The 22,616-nt window shown below is 36.6% G+C and overlaps 1 protein-coding gene across 29 annotated transcripts in view; it reads right to left on the bottom strand.

Annotated features, from left to right (window-relative positions):
* The window catches only part of PTPRD (protein tyrosine phosphatase receptor type D), a 1,402,037-nt gene that overhangs the window by 100,092 nt on the left and 1,279,329 nt on the right, over positions 1–22,616 (bottom strand). For 22 of the 29 annotated variants that reach the window (XR_014576765.1, XR_014576766.1, XR_014576767.1 and 19 more), the window contains 3 exons: positions 11,876–11,988; positions 4,440–4,559; positions 2,272–2,369 (listed from right to left, as the gene is read on the bottom strand). Coding sequence is in view for 10 of the 29 variants with exons in the window: in XM_083817752.1 (XP_083673878.1) it covers positions 2,272–2,369; positions 4,440–4,559; positions 11,876–11,988 (331 nt within the window). In the remaining 19 variants the exon portion in view is untranslated. The remainder of the gene's footprint in view (positions 1–2,271; positions 2,370–4,439; positions 4,560–11,875; positions 11,989–22,616) is intronic. The other 7 variants (XR_014576769.1, XM_083817753.1, XM_083817755.1 and 4 more) reach the window with 1 other exon arrangement.

Below are 22,616 nucleotides of genomic sequence, written 5' to 3'. Positions count from 1 at the left end.
TAAAGCTGGTATTTTAAAGGTAATTTTTGACTGTCCATTGGGCCAACCAACGTGAATGAAGCTTGATGTTGATTTATAGTTGGCCACATGTCAATATTCAGTGTCTGATTGCTCTACCCCAGATGGTATGTTTTGCCAAAATATATAAGTAAATAAATACAGAATGTGAAATCTGAGCTGTATATGCCAAATGGTAAAAGTTCTTAAGGTATATATACTAAGTTTTCAGTAAATTAACATATCTTCACAAAACTGCTTGAAAATGATTATGATTACATTCTCAAGATGATTTTAATGATTTAAATAATATAGAAATACCAAACACCATGGCTTTTACTTCTACTTCTTTTACTTCTTACTACAACATAAGAAGAACCGCGTCATGTTCACAACACGCGTCATGTACAGTAAATGAAGAATAGAATGGAATGGAATGGAATGGAATGGAATGGAACGGAACGGAACGGAACGGAACGGAACGGAACAGAACAGAACAGAACAGAACAGAATAGAATAGAATAGAATAGAATAGAATCATTAAGGTTGGAAGAGACCTTCAAGATCATCTATTCCAACCACTACCCTACTAACAATGTCATCCACTAAACCATGTCCAACCTTTCCTTGAACCATGTCCAACCTTTCCTTGAACACCCGAAGGGACATTGATGCCGTCACTTCCCAGGGCAACCCGTTCCAATGCCTAACCACTCTTTCTGAGAAGAAATGGCTCCTAATTTCTAACCTAAACCTCCCCTGGTGCAACTTGAGGACATTTCCTCTAGTTACCTGTGAGAAGAGACCTGTTATCACTAGTTACCCGTGAGAAGAGGTTAACCCACAGCTTCCCGTACATTTCTTTCATGTATTTGTAGAGAGCAATAAGGTCTCCCCTGAGACTCCTCTTCAAGGTGCATTGTATATTTTAATGGAAACTATAGTCCATTATATGACATGTAATGGCATTTTTTATTTATTAGGTGGAATTTCCTACAGAGTTATTCCAATTAATTTGCCTATACTACAACAAGAAATGATTGTAAAATTTGTACCAAATATTAGCATTTTTTATGGTAAATACTGTTGCACTAATTTCCCTGTCCAGTTCTTTATTACAGAAAGTATTTCAGTCTTCATACTTAAGAATACATTTACATGCAGAAATGTGAAAAGATATTCCTTTTTTTTTTTTTTTTGTGTATGTGTGTGTGTGTTTGTGTGTGTGTAATTGCAACAGGAAACAGCAACCCTGAGATTCTCGAAAGAAATTTCATTAATTGTGCAGTCTATATATTCCTTTTGATATCTAAAAAGATTTTTTTTGGAGCAATCTTAAAGTCTTTTGAACAGCATTCAATAAAATGATAAGTGACTTTAGTTCTCTTCTACAATATTAAGTATTCATTTACAATATTTCTTGTCAAGGCTTTAAATACATTAGATATTTACAGAATCTCTGTACATGTTAATGTGGAACTAACACATGACAGTCTTTCTCAGTTTTTTGTTTGTTTGTTTGCTTATTGCACTGTCTGTTTATAGGAACCTTCAAATACAAGAAATGTGCAGTTAAAATTAGAATAATGTGTTATTACTCCACCGTGACAACAAAATCTTGAGGACTTTTAAGCAAGGATCAGTGACACAATAGACTATAAAGAAAATACTGTGTCAGTGATCCCTCTGGGAGCTGTTAATCACTGGATAATGGACAGGACAGCCCATAGCTGCTCTGAAGAAGCATGGTTTTCCTAATCATCCAGTGTATACTTTGTCCATAGATTTTTGACATGATAAGCCTTATTGGTGTTGAAGAACCAGTTAGGGATCTATTTAATGGATAGCTCTCCAAGTTCCTTTAGCAACAAATTATTGACATAAGAAGCTATCGCTCTCCACAGTAACTATCCCTGTCCTGGGAGGTGTAATTCATAGATTACTGACAATATGGCTTGTAAATGATTAATCTGTTCCTTCCCACTCTTACAGAGCACCATTCACAGATTATCAATATAGTATTATTGGCAGGACACTGCTTCAAGCATGTGCACATGGAATCTGCTTGACACAGATCCTTATAAAAAGAACACACTGTTAGAAGCAAAGGAGCCACCTTGCCAATGTAGTCCATCTACACAGAGGACATATTTTAACATGGTTTTATCATAAAAATGGCACCACCGGGGTGAATACATACCAGCACTAAATCTAGAGAAATAGAAAGCATGACATTTTTGATAATTTGAATGATAAGAAAATGGGGCAAATTACCTCATACTCCTGTGAGAACTTCAAATTGTCATTTGCTTTCAGTCTTTCAATGTGATCTGCAAGTTCCAAGATAGGTATTGGAGGGTGACTGGCCATACCTGTTGTACAGGAAAGAAGAACCAAATTTAAAATAAACTACATTGATGGCATCATAGTAAAATTTAGAAAATGTAGTAGTTAGAATGGCTAGAAATATGTAAGTAGTAAAGGTGTCAAATGTGAGAGAAGCAGGCAAATAGTTTGGTTACTCAAAGCACAACATGCTCTGGATAAATGAGCTCTGAAGCCAAATTAAAACAAGTCACCAAGCATATTCCCAAAGCTAACAATCCTAGTGTAAAGGAAAGAGTTACTCTGAGATGAGACAATGAGGTTAGGTAGGCATGGAAAAATGAGAGTTAGACCTGATGTCGACCTCTGCTTTGAGTAATGACTCTTAATGTAATTTCAAACTTCTTCTGCTGGACTGTATGAAATGGAAACTGCATTGGATTAGATGAGGAAAGGTGAGCTGAGAAACAGACATTGAAAAGCCCTAAAGGGGAAAGAATAGTATTTTGACAGAAAGCAAAGTGACTTATGTGTAATCAAGAAAAAAGAACTTGAAGAATGAAGGTTACCAAGGTAACCGGAGACATCTGAACCTGCAAAGGAAATGGTAAAAAACAAAACAAAACAAAACAAAACTCAAACCAAGAGAAAACTAACTCATAGAGTTCATTTAAAAAAAAAAAAAAAGAAAAAGAAAAAGAAAAAGAAATGGATTGCTTGAGAATTAATAACAATGTATCAAGGTCTAGAAGGCTGACTACACATTCTGACTAAATTAGAAATACTTAAATATTTTATGAAATTTTGAGGTGACTGACATTCACATGCAACTATGAATGACTAGAATTACATGCACCACTGCTTTTAGACAACAGTCACTGAAGAGAAGATTGGACATCAGACAATTATAGCTTCAAAAATGTTTTCACTAGTAGCAGATTGTAGAAGCAGGGGTTGTACAGTTTGGTTGGACACAAATACTGACTGCACTAGTACCTTAAAACATGTTTAATCTAAAACCCCATTTATCAACCCCCAAAAATACCTACAATCTACTTCAGGTGTAAACATCTTTGTCTACTAATGAAGATACTAAGTGGAAAAGAAGAGTAAGAGCTGGGAATCAGAGATAGAGAGGGGTGAGGAAAGGAATACAGGGACAGCAAGGCAAAAGAAAGACAGAAGAGATGTGGGGTCAGCTAGCACAATCTGCCAGCTGAAGATTTGCCAGGCAATATTTTGCGAACATAATTGTTTCAGTCGGTCTCCATGACCCTTCTCCAAACTGCTTACATTCTCCTCTTCATCCTTAAATGAAGTGAGTTTTCAATTGTTTCAGGGAAGAAATCAGAGCTGGCTAGAAAAATTAAGCTAGTGAACCCCAAAATCTCTTTAAATTAAAAAAGAAAAACAGTGATGACTCAAGGGGGCTCAAGCTGGAAGCCATGTTGCACAATGCTGTTTGCTTGTCACCATGAATTTCAAGAGCATGCCTAAGACAATTAACTTGCATTTCCCATAAAGTAGCTGAAAATGACCATGTGGTTACAACACAGTCACACTTTAGAATGTTTTTCCTTCCTCTTTTTTTTTTTTAATTCTACTTTATTTATTTATTTATTCTTTTTTTTTTACATTTTCAGGCATCGTGTTAATAATATCCTGCAGTGCTGTTCCTAATTCAGCTGACCCTATAAATATATATTTACATATTACCTTCATAGTACATATGTGATGGTGAGACAGTATTTAATGTAGACATTAAAGCAAATTGCCAGTCAACTAACAAAACAGAATATTCAGATATAATAGCAAGATTTATTAGAATTTCAATTAACAAGTTAGTCTACAATACTTGATTTATTTGAATGAGTTCTAGTTGTCTCCCATTTTGTTAGAAATTTTGCTTAAAAGAAATTGGCTATTATCATAATAAGAGTGTGGGTGACAGTCATCTAAAAATTAAACTGTTTGATCCAGATCAAGCACCCCCATGGAAAATATGTGAGTGAAAAGGCACAAGAGAACTCTCGATTGATCCAGAAATGGAGGTGGACTGATGTACATCTAAAACAGTGCTTAAACCGAGAAAATAATAGAGACAAAGATGTTTAGACCTTTTCGAGCGAATCGTGGGAGAGAGTTATTATCATATAAGGACTGAGTGGTAGTTTGGCTAGAGAGGGAGGACACAGAGCCAATCAGGGAGGCGTAGGGGACTGAATTACTGCTCAAAGCTGTAAAAAGTAAAAGCCAATTGGAAATGGGAAACAAATTAGTAACAGCAGTATATCACCATAATCAGTCAATCTCGTACATACAGGCACTTCAGACATGCACAAAACAGTCCGGAAACTAAACTAAAATGTCTAATGGTCCAGTTACCCTACTGTAAACACAAAGGACATAAAACCAAAGAGAATGAGAATTGCTGTATACATGATGAACCTGACTAAATCATCAGCATCATGAGCACAAATCCTAATAATCTGTTTACTGTGAAGAATATTTATTTTTTTGAAAAAGTTGCTGACCACCCAGTCTTTTTTAAACTTTTTTTTTTTAAATTATTTTTGTCAATGTCGATGTCAATTGACATTCCTAAAGGGAGATTTCATATTAAACATTTTGTGCAAAATGAAACTTGACATAAATATTTCCAAGAAAAACAACAACAACAAAAAAAAGCTGCTTACGACTTCTGAAATTGCCAAATTTTGGCTACATATAACCACTTTTCTCTAGGATTCATTTTAGAAACTTACATTTGAACACTTGTGAAATTTTTTTCAAATCATACGTAAAGCGTACTCTACTGAGATGGTACTCATTAGATACTTTTTTATGAACTGCTGGAGAACTTTTATTATGTAATCAGTCTACAAAATATAACAATCATCATAGCAAAATACACTATGTATGAATATGTTAAGACCTCATCCTATCTCATGTAAAAGTATGAAGCTCCTGCTGAATTTGATGTCAGTTGTATGTGAATAGATGTAGAACATGACTCAATAAAAATAAAATTAAAAAAAAAAACAATAACAACAACAAAAGCACAGGTAAACACTCTTATTTTTGTGATTACATATAACAAAATGCACTTATTTGCTGACACACTTTGACATTAATCAACGTATGCTATGAAACTCTAAAAAAATAAGACAAAATAGAGATAAATTAGAACAGACCCTCTGACATGCTAGTAAGTCAAAAGAAACAGCATGACAAATGTATGCTTTAAATCTTTCCTTCAAGTAAGAAAGAGACAGAAACACTGAAAAATCAAGCAGAAGAAAAACAAAATGGAACAAACAACAACAACAAAAACAACAACTACACCATACATGCAAAAGGAAGCTGAAATTGTATTCATAATGTGTGTGTTTTTTTTTTTTCTTTTTTTACCCCTTTTTTTACAATTTAGATTTGGCAGAAGATTGTCAAATGTAAATGATCTTATCCAGACTAGCATTAAATCATAAAATTAAAATGCATTACAGTGTAGAAATATTTTCTGGCTAATCTAGACCTAAAGAACTTGGGATGCCATATGTGCCACAATTTCAAGGCATAACTGAGAAAGTAAGGTCAGAATTTACCTGCATACTTTATCCAGGCTTTAAATCTGCTAAGTGTACTCCTGTACCCCACCGAGACAAGTGGGTGTTTTGGCCTTGTCATTAGGATGTTAAATTAGGATTTTGTTTACTGTCACAGTTTTATGTTAAGGACTTTCAAAAACATCTGTGAAACATACACTTATTTATAAATTTGGACATGTAGGTTGACATGTCCACAATAAATAAGAAATGAGTTAAGAAAGAAATACAGTGCACAGCTGCTAGCATACAGAACACTATCCAAATGAATTGAAAATACGACAATAATTTCACAGATATTTCTTTATGAAATAAGTTATATTAAAGGTCTATATCAAATTAATACTCGGGAATTTTAAAGACTCATTTATTACATACTCATTTTTATTCAGTGACACAGAATGCCTTCAATCTATGTTGATTAAGATGTTGGCCTATTATTGAAAAAGGAAGGAATCAGTAATACTTGGTACAGTCACTGACACTTTCTCTTTTCAGAAACATAGAAAGAAATACATATGCAACATCTGGACATGGGAAATGGAAAATATGAAGGGTGACCCAGGGTCATGAAAATTTACCCAGGATGCCTTCAGTATATTTGATTAATCAATGTTACTTTAAAAATTCTTTTTAAAATGGCTACGGTTAACTCAGAGAGTGAACTTACATCTTGTGTACAAAGCTAAATTTATAAGATTAGCTTTAGAGAAATACGTTGTTCTGTAATAACTAATCTAAAAGTTACTCATGTGCATATAATACTGCAATATTATACCCCTTTTACCCCAATATAAAAACCTTTTTATTCCAAAACAATGTATGTTATTCTAAAATGGATTAATTATTCTTGAACGAAACTCTTATTGTATATCAGAATTAGATATAACAAGCAGACTTAGGTGCTCACAGAAGAACCACCAGCTCTGAATGAGCTGGAAAAGGTCTCTACACTGAGAAATGGAGAGGCCTAGTTCTCAGCCCCGATCTAAAAATTACTAAGACAATAGCCTGTTGCAAAAACATTGGCTAAAATCCAGGAAAAATAAAAATTATAATAATAATAATAATAAAACTCTCTTGTGAGTAGCAGAACCTTCATCTCTCTTTCCCAGCTAAGCAGATTTTTATTGCCTCTATGTTAGACAGCAACCAAGTGGGATGTTAGAGAACTGTTATTTGCACTTGAAAGCCTAAATTAAGGTGCTTAAAATCTTCATGTGAGTCAAGTTCACATACACACAGGATATATGTAGGATAGTTCACTGTGAGAAAGCCATTACAGCCTGTTTTCGCCATGGAGACAAACCCCAGCTCTTCCTTCAGCATTGTCATGATACTCAAAAACAGAAAATGCATACATAAAGTAAGAGAAGAACTTTCCTGCCAACTTGCAGAACAGGTGACAAAATCCAGACATCACTTTTTCCACTTTTGTTACGTGTACCTTTTTCTTATGGAGATGTTTTATTCTTTTCCTGCCTTATCTTGAAAATAGGTTAGTATAAACTGTCAGGAACTCACTGAGTTTCATGAACACTTACTTACCTAATGAAAAAGCAGAATCTTCAATTTGGAGCTGCACAAATTTTATTTATTTTTCTTCTATTTCAAAGCATCTTATTTGGTTCATAAGAAATAATGAGATAATTGTTTAATTGCCACCCAATTAGGCAAATTACTTATACGTGTGACATATTTAAATGAGGAAAAAAACTGTCACTTTTCAGGAATGACTCAGTTCAGCTCTTCGGCTGATTGGCAGATTGAAGGCTTTCCACAAGTCTTGGGTCTCATAACCCACTCATACTACTTAACATTAATTATTTTCCTTTATACAAACCTGGGCTGCCTCATTTGATAAAATCTTTTGTGAGGACTTAATTATTATCCCTTCCCTACCTTTGCCCACCCATGTGACATACAGACTTAAAATTTGCACAGCTGTTAATGATATTAATCCCATATTTTACAGGAAATTTGTAGAACGGGAAGAATGCTACTGATTTTCCCTCAGCCACTCTAATTCCAGAAGAATATCAAAATTACAAATGAAATCCCTTATGCCACTGTGAGACTGGGTATTTTCATATTTACTCAATGAAAACTTGGCACAGATGTGACCCACTCTGTAGCATATGGGCTTATCTAACAAATATACATTTTCTGGATAACACATATGGACATGGGATCTTGTTCTGAGATGTAGAACTATGGGCTATTTCAAATGTCAAGACAAAATGTCAAATTTTTCTGTGGAGCTACTCTGTTCACTGAGGAGTAAAGCCAGAGATGAATATGAGCCTTCATAAACAGGGTAAGATAAGAAACCTTACTTAGGTAAGTAAAAGATTAGTGAGGAATACAATTATTTATTGAGAGGACAAGAAAAAGTGATAGGAAAGCAAGACATTTGCTGTGATGGTAGTTTAGAAAATGGATTTTTATCACATCTTCATGCTGATTTGACAATTTTATGACCAGTAAAGTATAGCGTTTGCCAAAATCACTGCACTGACGTCACCAAAGAAAAAATATTGATTCCTGGTAAATTCTTTCAAAAAGTTACGCCCAACAACCCAACCACCTAGGATTATTTTGTACTTGTGGTTAGAAATTCAAATTTAACACATGGGACTAATTTTCGAATTATTTTGACAGTTAGTTTTGATTCTCTTTTCCTTAAACAAAATATGCAATTTCTAGTATTTTTGGAAAGAGGCTGTTTAGAAGTCTTTTAGAGGATTAAAGCTTATGACAACCCTGACTTTTATGTGTGTGTCATTCACCTCTCCCATTGAGAAGTGGCAATCTAAATATCATAGAATCATAAAGGTTGGAAAAGACGTTCAAGATCATCTGGTCCAACCGCCCCCCTACCACCAGTATTACCCACTAAACCATGTCCCTAGGTACCACATCCAACCTTTTCTTAAACCACATCCATCCTTTCCTTCGGATGGTGACTTCCCTAGGCAACCCATTCCAATGCCTAACTACTCTTTTTGAGAAGAAATTTATCTTAATTTCCAAACTGAATCTTCCCTGGCACAACTTGCCATTCCTCTTGTCCTAAATAATTGCTAATGTAATTTAAAATGTTCTTTCTTAATACTTCTTCACATTATGTATTCATCATAAGCTCTTTTTTTGTGCTGTTGTTGTTTCCTTACTGGAAGAAAACAGTGCTCTTGAAAAGATCCAAAGAAACTGTGGATGTTCCATAAGCTAAATAAATAATCATCATAATAATGAAATCAAATCATCAGTCCTGATGCAGTTGTACAGACTTGACAGATGCTGATTATTAATGTACATGTCATTTATTTGTATTATTATAATGTACTCTGTCATTTATTTTATCTGTATTCAGTGTTCATACAAGGCAGTATCTTGCAGAGTTAATAAAGCCATTGTATGAGGGTGATTTGAGATGTCTTGTTAAAAGAAACCCATCACATAACATCAGTACCATCTCCTTTGCTCAGCTGCCTGCTTTGCTCCATAAGTACCCTACATGTTTCTGCTACCCAATAGAAAGAAAACAACACAGCTATGAAAGTGAAAGAACAACAATAATAAAAACAACAACAACAAACTTGTGTCCTGAATATAAAGCCTTTCTATACTTCCTCCATGTTCGTCTTGGAAAAGTTTTGTCCTCCACGTCACTTGATGATGTGTTAGCGTATGGAGTTGGATAATTATTTAAGCAGTATCTAAATATTTGAGTTAAATTCAAGCAGATTTAAATGAAATGGTAGCCCTAATTGAAGGTGTTGTAAGTTAAGTGAAATTACGCTTCAGCTGCCATAGGAACTGTAGGTTGACTTCACTGCAGCTCAGATTTCATATTAAGAACAAGTTAATTAGTAAGTGTTACACAGCAAGATAAACCTCCTGGGGTAGTATCCTTGATATTTGGTTGCATCCTGAATATCTTATTGGACTGATCTACACCTAGGGGTCCTAGAAAAAAAGATCATAATTTGATTTCTGTTCTATATTCTTTTTCTAGTAATTTGAATCCTCCATTTTGTGAAAAAGATTTACAGCAAAGAAAGGGATCTTATAATAGAAATGGATTGCAGATGTTCTGCTTAACTAGCTTCACAGAAAACTGCCAACTTCCCAGATAAACTACAAAGCTGCAAGGAAAAGTACACTTCCACTCCTCTCTAGTTCTTTTTGGACCAGTGAGGTGGAACTGCAGTGTCTACAAGTGCCACAAATTCTGCCAGTTCTTATTAATTTTACATTTTTGGTATGAATTTATAATTAATTAATTTTAAATGTAAAGTTATTAAGAATTAGCAGCATTTTTTTTTCTAATCATATTTTATTTTACTATATAACCAATACTAAATGGATCAGTAAAACTCTACACAAACATCAGAAAATGTTGCTTATATACCTAGTAATTCAGATATCCACTCTACCTAGTGTATATGTGCATACAGCTAATGACTTGTTTTAGATATAAACTAAAATGTAAAAACCAATATTTTTCTGTTCATGTTTCAAAGATTTGTATATACATGTCTATTTAAAAACCTTTAAAACTTTGTGTGAAGGTGCTGGATAAGGTCTGAAACTTTCGCTTCATGAGGATAAGTCTACATGAATGTTGCACTCAGAATCACAATTGCAAATCAAAGCATTCAATCATTTCCATTTACTGCATTAAGGTTCATATTGTGGAGAGGTCCCAGAGCACATCAACAAGATTCCCACATTCAGATGAAACTCAACAAGAAGATGCACTCCCGAAACACACCTCGTGTCTCAGCTGCTGAAGAGCATTCACTGTAATAAAACAGATTTAGGCAAGTCTGGGGCAAGCCTCAAGCCTCAAAACACTTACTTTTTACCTCTGATATATGCAGTAAGGATGTTGGGTCTTTAGCCCCTTCTTCATTGTTCTGTAGATGTACTCCTGCTAGGGCACAACTATCTTAATGCAGACATTCTTTTAAATATGAGAAATGAGATTTGCCAGTTCAGTTAACCCTTTTTTAATATTTAGTGTGTCTCCTTCTTCAGCTAGTCTCTTAACATCTCAAGTACTTAATTGCCTGTCTTTATGAGCTTGAATCCATTATTGTTATTATTGTACTAAATGTAATAAATCTGACAAACACAATGCTCAGGAAGATTTGATAAGTAATTAGCATGAGATCAGGACTGTGTGCAATCATATGGTAACAGAAAGCAAGACTACTGGAATACAGCATGATCAAAACAAAGGTAATTTAAAAAACATTTACTCATAAAATGACAATAAAAAATCAATATTATTTTAAGTATTTCTCTCTGTATTTCTTAACTATCAATCAAAAAAACTTTAATAAAACAATGATTCATAAATAAAATAATTAAATGGGTAATAAAGAATTCAAGTGTGTTACTTTCTACCTTTCAGAACTACTGCCATATTAATTTGACCTCTATGACTCTTTGACCCTAATATAGCCTGAATTTAAGAGACAAGACCATTTCTCTAGTTTTTTTTTTGTTTTTAATTTGCAATACAGTAAAACCTCCAGTGATATTGATCAATCACTTGATAATGTAGTAGATATAAGGGAAGCTTAATTACAAGAAATAACTATAAGTATCTAGTTAATAAATAGAGGGATGTATATTTCCCAATATTTTTCTAATGTTTTTAGGTTTAACTTGTACTTTTAGTATATAAAACACATCCACACAACATATGTGACTTTTGGATCTTTTCTACAAAACAATAATTTTGTTCATGCAGGATTTTTCTTTAAATAGAAATTAAAGAATTACCTCCAAACCTATCAGAGAAATACATAGTATAAAAATATCATAAGTGGCCAAAATATATATATATATATATTTTAAAATTATTCTGTTCTGTAACAGCACCACTAACCAGAGTGCGTGATCGCAGAGCTCAGTCAGATATTATTATCTCTCACCTGGAGTTTGAAAATTAAGGCGTCGTAGCTCCACTGGGTCTGTGGGATGGTGAGAAGGGATCTCCTTGCTGTTGGGTATGCTGCTCTTTCTAGAATCAGATTCAGCTCTCTTCCTGCGTGGAGAAGGCGAATACATGTATATAAGATTGAAGTGTGAAGTAGACAAATGCAGATATACAAGTCTTTAATCATTACATTATAAACATGAGATGCTTTCTGAAAAAGCATTTGATCCAGTGAAAAGATAAAATAATGATTCACAGTGGGTAAGGCAGCTACCATTTGCAATGTTAAAATGAATTTAAATATAGAAATGTCAGAAGGAAATGTCTTGAGCATTCTGGCCTACACCAATCCTCTAGATCATCATTCCGGGCACCAGAATAATTAACTATTATGAGACATAACACTAAACTTAAAAAACTTTACACTCATGCACCTGATCATATCTACATGTTCAAGGCTCAGATTACACTTGAATGTTTCCGATCAAATTACTAATTTCACTGAAATTTTACTACTTTTGTTAGTCTGTCCAAAACAAGCCGGGAAGGGAGGGGTGGGGGGGGTGGGGACACTCATCTATGCTTCCCTTCCTCTAGAGTGAAGCAGAGTCCACAGAGGTTGTGAGTAAAATAAACTGTTTTAGTAAAATGAACTCCCATAACTTGAGAGTATCATTTTCTGCCACACAACATGGAGAACTATATTATATAAAGAATATCTAATTGTCTGCATTGTCAGTCAGAAATCTAGAAATTTAATGCTTGAATTACAAGTGCAATCCTTCTTCACTAATCCTCTGTGAATTCCTGAATGAAAATATGAATTGGCTGATATTCTTCATGAAATAGACAATAAAGAGAAAAAAAAAAAAAAAAGCAGCAAAGAGCTACTTTTCTGAAAACAGAACTGAGATGATTTTAAGGTTTACTATAGATAAATCCTTTCCAGGTGTCCAACATTTGGTCTAGTGCACCACTACTGTTGCTCTTTTTCTTTTTGTTTTCTGATTGACTCACAATGTGGCAATGATAAATCTGTTATTATTCCACTGGGCTTCCCTCTTAAAAATTCTGCAAATGATTTCTCACTGTTCTTGAAATAATGAACACCTGTTGGCATTCAGTAAACGGTGCATGCAGAAAGATTTCAAAGACTACGCAAAGCAGCCAAACAGTAACACGGTGGAATGAATTATTACTGTTCTTTGAAAGTTAGTAGTCTTATATATATATATATATATATAAGACTAGTATATAGTATATATAGTGTGTGTATATATATAGTGTATATATATATACTGTGTATATATATATATATTGTATATATAGTAGTATATATACTGTATATATACTAGTATATATATATAAAGTGTTTTGCTACAAAAACTTTCCATCTGTTCTCTGGTAAATCCTTAACACCTATATTAACTTATTTTTAGTCAAGCTTTGCAGATTTAAATTTGATTCTTCTTAAAAAAAAAAATATTATTGAATGACTCATTTGAAATTCCTTTTTCACTTTTGATCCTGACTATCACAAAAGCAGCAAAACACTCTAGTGTACTTTATTCTTAAGCATAGGTGAAGAAAGGCTGCTTTCCATTTCCACTAAGTATTTTTATCTTTATTTTGTACTCCTGAAGTCAAGGGATCAGTGGAACTGTCCAGAGACAAGCTTCATTATTTTTCTTCCACTTGAAAGTCAGTGCTGGGCAGCAATATTTCCTATTCATCTATAAAAAGAACTAAATTCTCTTCTAATCATTTGTGGGAATATTTTGAACAGTTATAGGACAATAGAATGGTTTATTATTATTATGCTTAGGATCATTTTGTCTTTTTTGTCTTTCTAGATTATACAAAGACATCACAATTGTTTCAGATTACACAATAGGTAAAAAACTGCTGAAAAAAAAAATCCACTAAAGACAAATCACATCATTTTGGTGGTCAATGGCTTTATGTCCAAGTGGAGGCCGGTGACGAGTGTTGTACATTAGGGGTCTGTCCTCAGACTGGTACTATTTATGTCTTTATCAACAACACAGACAATGGGACTGAGTACACCCTCAGCAGATTTGCAGATGCACCAAGCTGAGTGGTGCAGTTGATATAACAGAAGGAAGCGTTGCCATCCAAAGGGACCTGGACAAGCTTGAGAAATGGGCGCATGAGAACCTAATGAGGTTCAACAAGTCCAAGTGCAGGGTGCTGCACCTGGGCCAGGGCAATGCCAGACATGAGTACAGACTAGGTGAAGAACTCACTGAGAGCAGCCCTGCAGAGAAGGACTTGGGGGTTCTGATGTATGAAAAGGCTCGACACGAGCTGGCAGTGTGCATTTGCAGCCCAGAAGGCCAACTGCGTCCTGGGCTGCATCAACAGAGGTGTGAACAGCAGGTGGAGGGAGGTGATTGTCCCCCTCTACTCTGCCCTCGTGAGGCCCCACTTGGAGTGCTGTGTCCAGGTCTGGGGCCCCCAGCACAAGATTTGTTAGAGTGGGTCCAGAGGAGGTCTACAAAGATGATCAAGGGGCAGGAGCACCTCTCATACGAAGACAGACTGAGAGAGCTGGGGCTGTTCAGCCTAAAGAAGAGAAGGCTGCACGGTGACCTCATTGCAACCTTTCAGTACTTGAAGAGGACTTTGAAAAAGATGGAGAGCAATTCTTTGCTCAGTCAGATAATGGCAAGATGATGGGGTATGATTTTAAACTAAAGGAGAGGAGATTTAGATAAGAGGTTAGGAGGAAATTTTTCACTCAGAGGGTGGTGAGGCACTGGAATGGGTTTCCCAGAGAGGTTGTGGATGCCCTATTCCTGGAGGTGTTCAAGAGCAGGTTAGATGAGGCCCTGAGCAACCTGATCTAGTGAGTGGCATCCTTGTCTATGGCAGGGGTGTTGGAGTTAGGTGATCCCTAAGGTCCCATCCAACCCAAACCATTCCATGATTCCATGATCATTTTCACTTCCAGAAATATGTCAGCACTGACTTTATGTGTAAGGAGTACTACAGAACTCTTTAGAACAATTCACACTTTAAGCACAAAAACACATTCCTTTAGCAGTTATCGTTATAGCAAAGAATACTTTTAACTTCATGAAAGCAGAAATAAAAACATATGAACATTGTATAACCGTGTTGTTTCTTGAAAATGTACCTTGTGGAGACACAAAAAGTAATGGTGAAACTTGGCTGTATATGCTATGTGTATTTTAAACGTTGTAAAAAAACATAAAATATCTTGCAGCTGCCTTCAATTTGATACCTTACTGTCTATATTATATTCACTTAGGTTGACAGATGTTTTGCTATTCTGCTTTAGATCATTCTTATGATAACTTGTCTCTCTCTCTCTTCTCTTCCCCCCTCCCCCCCTCCCACCCCCTCCCCCACCCCCATTTTCCCCATCTGGATTCCAATCCCCACTGGATTAAATGAAAGGTGATTACTCTTCACTTCTCACCTGTCAGGTTTACTGCTCCATTGTAATGCAGCAAACGGGAGAAAAGGCTAAATGTTAGTTTATCAGCATCAAACAAGTTAAACATGACAACAGCAAATACAAGGAATGCTGACTTACAGTAAGGATATACAACTAGCCTCCCCAAAAGGAAATGACAGCTCAGGAATCAAGGCATAAGTGGAGGACACAGTTTAAAACAAAAGAGTATTTTCTCCTGCTGAAAAAACCATCTCTTTTAGAAACAGTCTGCAAAGTAATATCACATCATCTTTTATCCAGAGAGACACTGGAGAATGAGCATTTAATTAGAGCTATAAAAAGTTAACATTATATTGATAAATAGCATCTAAGACATAAAGAGCTTCATCCTTACAGGGAAAAGAGATGAGAAGAGGGAAGAGAGGGAAGAAGAGAGTTGGGCATAATGAAGAAAGAGAAGCAGTGAAAGGGAGAAGAAGAAGAGATAAGGAAGTGAAGAACAAGGTTAAATATGTAAGATCATGTTTTAATTAAATTTAATTAAAAAACAGAGCAATAAGAAAACCTTTATTACTAAATTGTTTTACAAAACCAAGTACTAAAATAATAAGAAAATAATTTAATGATACCTTGGAAAGCAAGGTAGTCACAAATATTTCTCAAATGAAGTACTATACACCTTTACAGATCTTGAAGGAATAGATTTATGTGAGGACTAGAGTGATCCATATAGATCTGTAGTAAACTATGATCTATAGAGATCATTTTAACATGGGAAAATTATTAGCTTCCATCATGCATGTTCTACCATATACACTGTAAATATAGTGCTTGTCTCTCTAACTATTATTAAAAACAGTGGGTCTGCAAACTTTTTATATTCTGGAGTCGGCAATGACCAAATTAATCACACATTGTACAAAAAGTCTTTATAGACTTTCACAGTCTTTGCAGACTGTTCAGTTGGCAGATGATCACCAGTTGCATCCCCCAGGGCTCAGTATTGGGGCCAGTTTTGTTTAACATTTTTATCAGTGATCTGGATGAGGGGATAGAGTGCACCCTCAGTAAACATGCAAATGATACTCTTAGGTGGGACTGTTGGTCTGCTTGAGGGTGGGAAACCTCTGCAGAGGGATCTGGATAGGATAAGTCTATGGGCTGAGTCCAGTCACGTGACATTGAACAAGGCTCCATCCCAGGTCCTGAGGTTGGGTCACAACAACCTGATGCAGCATTATAGGTTTGGGGAAGAGTGGCTGGAAAGCTGCCTGGTAGAAAAGAATCTGGTGGTACTGGCCAATAGAGGGCTGAACATGAGCCAGCAAAGTGCCCAGGTAGCCAAGAAGGCCACATCAGAAGTAACATAGCCAGCAGGACTAGGAAAGTGATTACATAAAAGGGTAGGCTGCATGGGTGAGACTGCACCTCAAGTACTGTGTTCAGTTTTGGGCCCTTCACCACAAGAGGTTCTACTGAGCTGTTTTTTTTTGTCTGTGCACGCAGAGAAGAGCAACAAAAATGGCAAAGGGACTGGAAGACAAGTCCCCCTGTACTTGGCTCTGGTAAGGTTGCACCTCGAGTACTGTGTTCAGTTTTTTTTTTTTTTTTTTTTTTTTTTTCCAGTACAGTTTGGGCTCCTCACTACAAGAAGGACATTGAGGTGCTAGGGCAAGTCCAGAGAAGGGCTACGAAGCTGGTGAGGGGTCTGGAGAACAAGTCTTATGAGGAGCAGCTGAGGGAGCTGGGGTTGTTCAGCCTGGAGAAGAGGAGGCTCAGGGGCGACCTTATTGCTCTCTACAGGTACCTTAAAGGAGGCTGTGGCAAGGTGGGGATTGGTCTGTTCTCCCAGGTGCCACGTCCCGTGAACGTGTGCGGGATTTCTTGCTCCACCTGGACCCATACAAGTCCATGGGTCCAGATGGGATTCATCCCAGGGTGCTTAAAGAGCTGGCTGAGGTCATCACGGGACCTCTCTCAGTTGTTTTTCAACGAACTTGGGAATCTAGAGAGGTCCCAGTAGACTGGAAGCTGGCAAATGTTGTGCCAGTTTTCAAGAAGGGTAAGAAAGAAGACCCTAGCAATTACAGGCCTGTCAGTCTCACGTCAGTGCCTGGTAAAATTATGGAGAAGATGATCCTTGAAGTTATTGAAGCACACCTGAGGGACAATGCAGTCATTGGTCCCAGCCAACATGGGTTCATGAGGGGTAGGTCTTGCTTAACAAATCTGATTTCCTTTTAGGATAAGATCACCCATCTAGTCGATCAAGGGAAACCAGCTGATGTGATCTTTTTGGACTTCAGCAAAGCTTTTGACACGGTTTCCCACAGGGTCCTACTGGACAAAATGTCCAGCATACAACTAAGCAAAAACAGCATACAATGGGTGAGCAATTGGCTGACGGGCAGGGCTCAAAGGATTGTGGTAAACGGGGCCACATCAGGCTGGCGGATGGTCATTAGTGGGGTCCCTCAAGGCTCCATTTTAGGGCCAGTCCTCTTCAATGTTTTTATAAACGATTTGGATGTAGGACTAGAAGGTGTTCTGAGAAAATTTGCCGATGACACCAAACTTGGAGGAATTGTGGACTCAGATGACGGTGGAAAGGCCTTACAGAGAGATCTGGACAGATTGGAGAGCTGGGCGATCACCAATCACATGAAGTTTAACCAAAGCAAGTGCCGGGTCCTGCACCTGGGATGGGGCAACCCTGGCTATACGTACAGACTGGGTGATGAGACCCTGGAGAGCAGCCACACAGAGAGGGATCTTGGGCTTGTGTTTGACAGCAAGTTGAATATGAGCCAGCAGTGTGCCCTGGCAGCCAGGAGGGCCAACCGTATCCTGGGGTGCATCAAGCATGGCATTGCTAGTCGGTCGAGGGAAGTGATTGTCCCGCTCTACTCTGCGCTGGTGTGGCCTCACCTCGAGTACTGTGTGCAGTTCTGGGCACCACAGTACAAAAAGGACATTAAACTGTTGGAGAGTGTCCAGAGGGGGGCAATGAAGACGGTGAAGGGCCTAGAGGTGAAGACATGAGGAGTGGCTGAGGTCACTTGGCCTGTTCAGCCTGGAGAAGAGGAGGCTGAGGGGAGACCACATCGCAGTTTACAACTTCCTTGCGAGGGAGAGTGGAGAGGCAGGCGCTGACCTATTCTCCATAATCACCAGTGATAGGACCCGTGGGAACGGTGTTAAGCTGGGGCAGGGGAGGTTCAGGCTGGACATCAGGAAGAGGTTCTTCACCGAGAGGTTGGTTGCACACTGGAACAGGCTCCCCAGTGAAGTAGTCACTGCACCAAGCCTGTCTGAATTTAAGAAGAGATTGGACTGTGCACTTAGTCACATGGTCTAAACTTTTGGGTAGACCTGTGCGGTGCCAGGAGTTGGACTTGATGACCCTTATGGGTCCCTTCCAACTCGGGATATTCTATGATTCTATGATAGGATGAGGGGAAATGGGCTAAAGTTCCACCAGGGGAGGTTTAGGTTGGATATTAGGAAAAAATTCTTTACTGAAAGGGTTGTTAGGCATTGGAATGGGCTGCCCAGGGAAATGGTTGAGTCCATTTTAAAGTCCATTTTAAAGACCTTTAGATGTAGAGCTTAGTGATATGGTTTACCGGAGGACGGAGGACTTGTTAGAGTTAGGTCAGAGGTTAGACTAGGTGATCTTGGAGGTTTCTTCTAACTTAAATGATTCTGAGATTCTGTGACAAGTGTTATGAGGAGCAGTTGAAGGAACTGGGGCTATTTAGCCCAGAGAAGAAGAGGCTGAGGGAGCAGACCTCATTGCTCTCTACAACTACTAGAATGCAGGTAGTATTGAGGAGGGTGGTGGTCCCCTTTCTCAGGGGACAAGTGATTGGATGTGAAGAAATGGCTCTCACATTTCAACAGTGGAGGTTTAGATTGGACATTAGGAAAAGTTTCTTCACAGAGGGGGTGATTAAGCATTGGAATGAGCTGTCAAGTGAAGTGTTAGAGTACTTGTCCCTGGAGGTATTTAAGAGATGTGTCAATGTGGTGCTAAGGGACATGGTTTAGTGATGGGACTTGGGAGCTCAGCTTGATGGTTGGACTTGATGATCTTGAAGGTCTTTTCCAACCTAAATAATTCTAAGATTCTATGACCATCGCTTAAGATTCTCCCATCCTCATTTCTTTGCTCAACTTTTGTTTTTTTTCCCCTTAGAAGCATTTTTCTTCTTATATTTCAAGATTCAGAGTCCTCAAGTTCTCTATGTCCAAAAGATTCAAGCTTTGGCTCCTGCATTCTGAACTAAGTCAAAAAAGCTGCACTTTATAAGAGCAAATAACACAAAACCTGTCAAAAGAGCTTTCAGTTCTTTTCTCTAAAAATGAAAAACCACCCCACAAACAACACTGATCCAAGAAACATCTAGAATGAGGAACATTTTGCTCTCTATCAGTGAAAGGTTGAAATTAGAAAGCTTGTGATTTCTTAAATACAATACGAACAACCAAAGAAACTCAAATATTACAGGGGAAAAAAAAAAAAAAAAAAAAAAAAAAAGCATGAAAGGATATTTTAGGGGCATACACACTCTCTTTTTGGTTTGCCAGTTCCTGAGATATCCCCCAAAATTTCTAGAGTTCTTTAGCTGGGTTTCTAAATATCTAAATCCCCTGTAATTGAATATGTGTCACACATTCCAAAGTGAGTTGAAAGGATTTACTGTGTGTTTGCATATGCTGTGCATTGCAGCATGGCAGTGCTTTATGAAAACCATCTTGGGAAATAGATGGTCACTCAAATTACCAGTTCTCACAACTTGCATTACCTCTAGAGGAGACTAGAATTCTGCACCATCTCTATATCTGGTTAAGTGTCCATCTTTCTTTGAGATTTTGCACATAAATCTTACTATTTTATATTTTACTCCATACTTGAACCAGTGAAAAATATATTTTCTTGAGCACAATAACATGATGAAAAGGGAAGTGACATTTAATTAATTTATTCTGATCCCTAAATCTGATTGTTTAGATTTAAATCTGACTGGTAAAAGACCTTCCCAAAATTATTTTCTTCCTTCACTAGGACTTCAGGGTGGTATCATTGTTTCAATGTCAGAGAATACTGTACTGGTCACTGGCCAATCCAGCTCACTTTGCCAAGATATCAATTCCAGAAAGACAGGAAATTAAACCGCAACTTAGGAAAAAGGTGGTTTTTTTGTTTTTTTTTTTTTTAACTGTGAAAGGGTAGTTGAATGGTGGATCAGACTGTTCAAAGAGTTTCCATCCTTAGAGATACTGAAACTTACCTGAACCCTAAGAAACCTGCTGTAGCTGACCATGTTCTGAGCAGGGGTGAGAACAGACAATCTCCAGATGTGGCTCTGTGGTTCTGTGAGTCTATGAGCATTTTTGCATACAGTACATTAATCACCTGCAGTAATGCTGGATATTATATTGCAGCTGTATCCAATGAGAACAAAAGGTATTTTTTGAAATACCTTTTTACAAAAAGTAATTATATACCTATTTACAAAAGTAATTTCCCCCTCTATTACTGTAAAGTACTAAGCTGCAATGAACTTTTGGCTTTATTCTGATACATAATCAAAAAATCTTTCTATGCCATATCTTTGCTTTGAGCTTTGAAGAAGAGTAAATGTAGAGGCAACAACCTTTGTATAAACTGACCAATAAATTATAAAGGGTTCACTCAGGCATTTCTAGTCTTTGGGCAACTTAAATTTGCTTCACACCAACCCAGGCAAATTATCCACGTTTTCTGCAATAACATAAGCTTTAAATGAGGGCAAGACTTCTCCCCTTAAAATGATTCTTTTAGAAACTGCAGTCATCTTTTCTCTCTGACTGAAACTAAAATGTAAAAGCAGTATTGTAAATCATGATATAAAAAATTCTTTTTTTTTTTTTTTTCATAAAGGCTTCTACTGACAAAGGGAATTAAACACAGTCCATCATTATTTCAGTTACTACCCTTTGCACTTCAAAAACTATGGTAATTTCCCGGGCATCTTCTTCACATTGCCACATCCCTTGACCTTATTTTCTCTATTTCAGTATTTTTCACACATGCTGTCATGGATTAGGCAGATGTTCTTTGACCTTTATTTTCCTCTCTACCAATCATATCTGTTGCAGTTATGCCCCTATACATTCCAGAAATGTATTTTGAGAAATTCCTGTAGACACAGAAATTTCTCATTTTCTTACTTCTTACTGGAACTTTTTTTTTTTCTTTTTTCAAACCAGTCCAAGTTTTATAGACACAATAATTCCCTCCAACATAGTTCATACAAAAAATAATTTTGGCTGTTGTCTCAAAAGTGTTAAACATCCCTGCTATCTTGCCCAATTATTGCTGATCTACAGACATAAAGTTATCAAGCTCTGGTTGTCTACATCCAGACTGCATGATCTATGAAAAAATATTCTATTACATATTCCTTCTTTTTCAGAAATATAAGATTCCTGTAAGGCCCTTAAAAACAAAAGCTTGCTCTGTTTCTGTCTCATTTTAGAATGGAGGATAGCTATGGTTCACTTTGTGTTCTCATTGAGGTGGAAAAATAGTTCTTACTCAGATTTCTAATATTGGTTATATTGAATTTTAGTAATTCTCCAGTTACATAGTTGATTTCTTTATAAAATTTTAGATTCTGTTGATTTTTACAAAACCTATTGAGAATGAACTTGCTAAGCAGTTTATCATTAGAAGAAGCTGATTTGACTTTAAAAAATTCTACCAGTTTCTTTAGTGTTGCTTTCCTTTATGATTTAGATGCCTTATGACACTGACACATTAGAAAGACCTAGCTATAATTAAAAAAAAAAAAAAGGAAAAACACACACACACACACACAAAACAAATGTAACAAACAAACAAAAACTTGTTTAATCTAATTAAAATGGTAATATTATGACTATTTTGTCATTTTGTCAACAGAAAAATTCTGAAATTATCTCCATGGGAATGTCTTCTCTAGATCAAATACAGCATCTCCATTATATATAGTGTTATTCCTGCACTGACCCATTGTTCCGTATCACTCTTGTCTCCCTGCTAAACTCTGAAATAAATTGTACAGATACACTTACAAAATCTTATATTCTTATTTACTTTATCCCTTCATTCAGTTTAGTGAAACAATTCAGATTTGTCAACGTGTCACTTTATACTCCCTTCCGAATATCATGTCTTATGGTCACCCTGTCTTAACTAGTAGAAAATAGTTAAGGGACTGGGACCCACTAATAAAAAAGGAATGTTTGAATCCTAATTCATTTT

The sequence above is a fragment of the Anser anser genome, assembly GCF_964211835.1.
Source record: "Anser anser genome assembly, chromosome: Z".
NCBI lineage: Eukaryota > Metazoa > Chordata > Aves > Anseriformes > Anatidae > Anser > Anser anser.
Note: the sequence above shows the minus strand (reverse complement) of the source record. Positions and strands in the feature narration are given on the sequence as shown.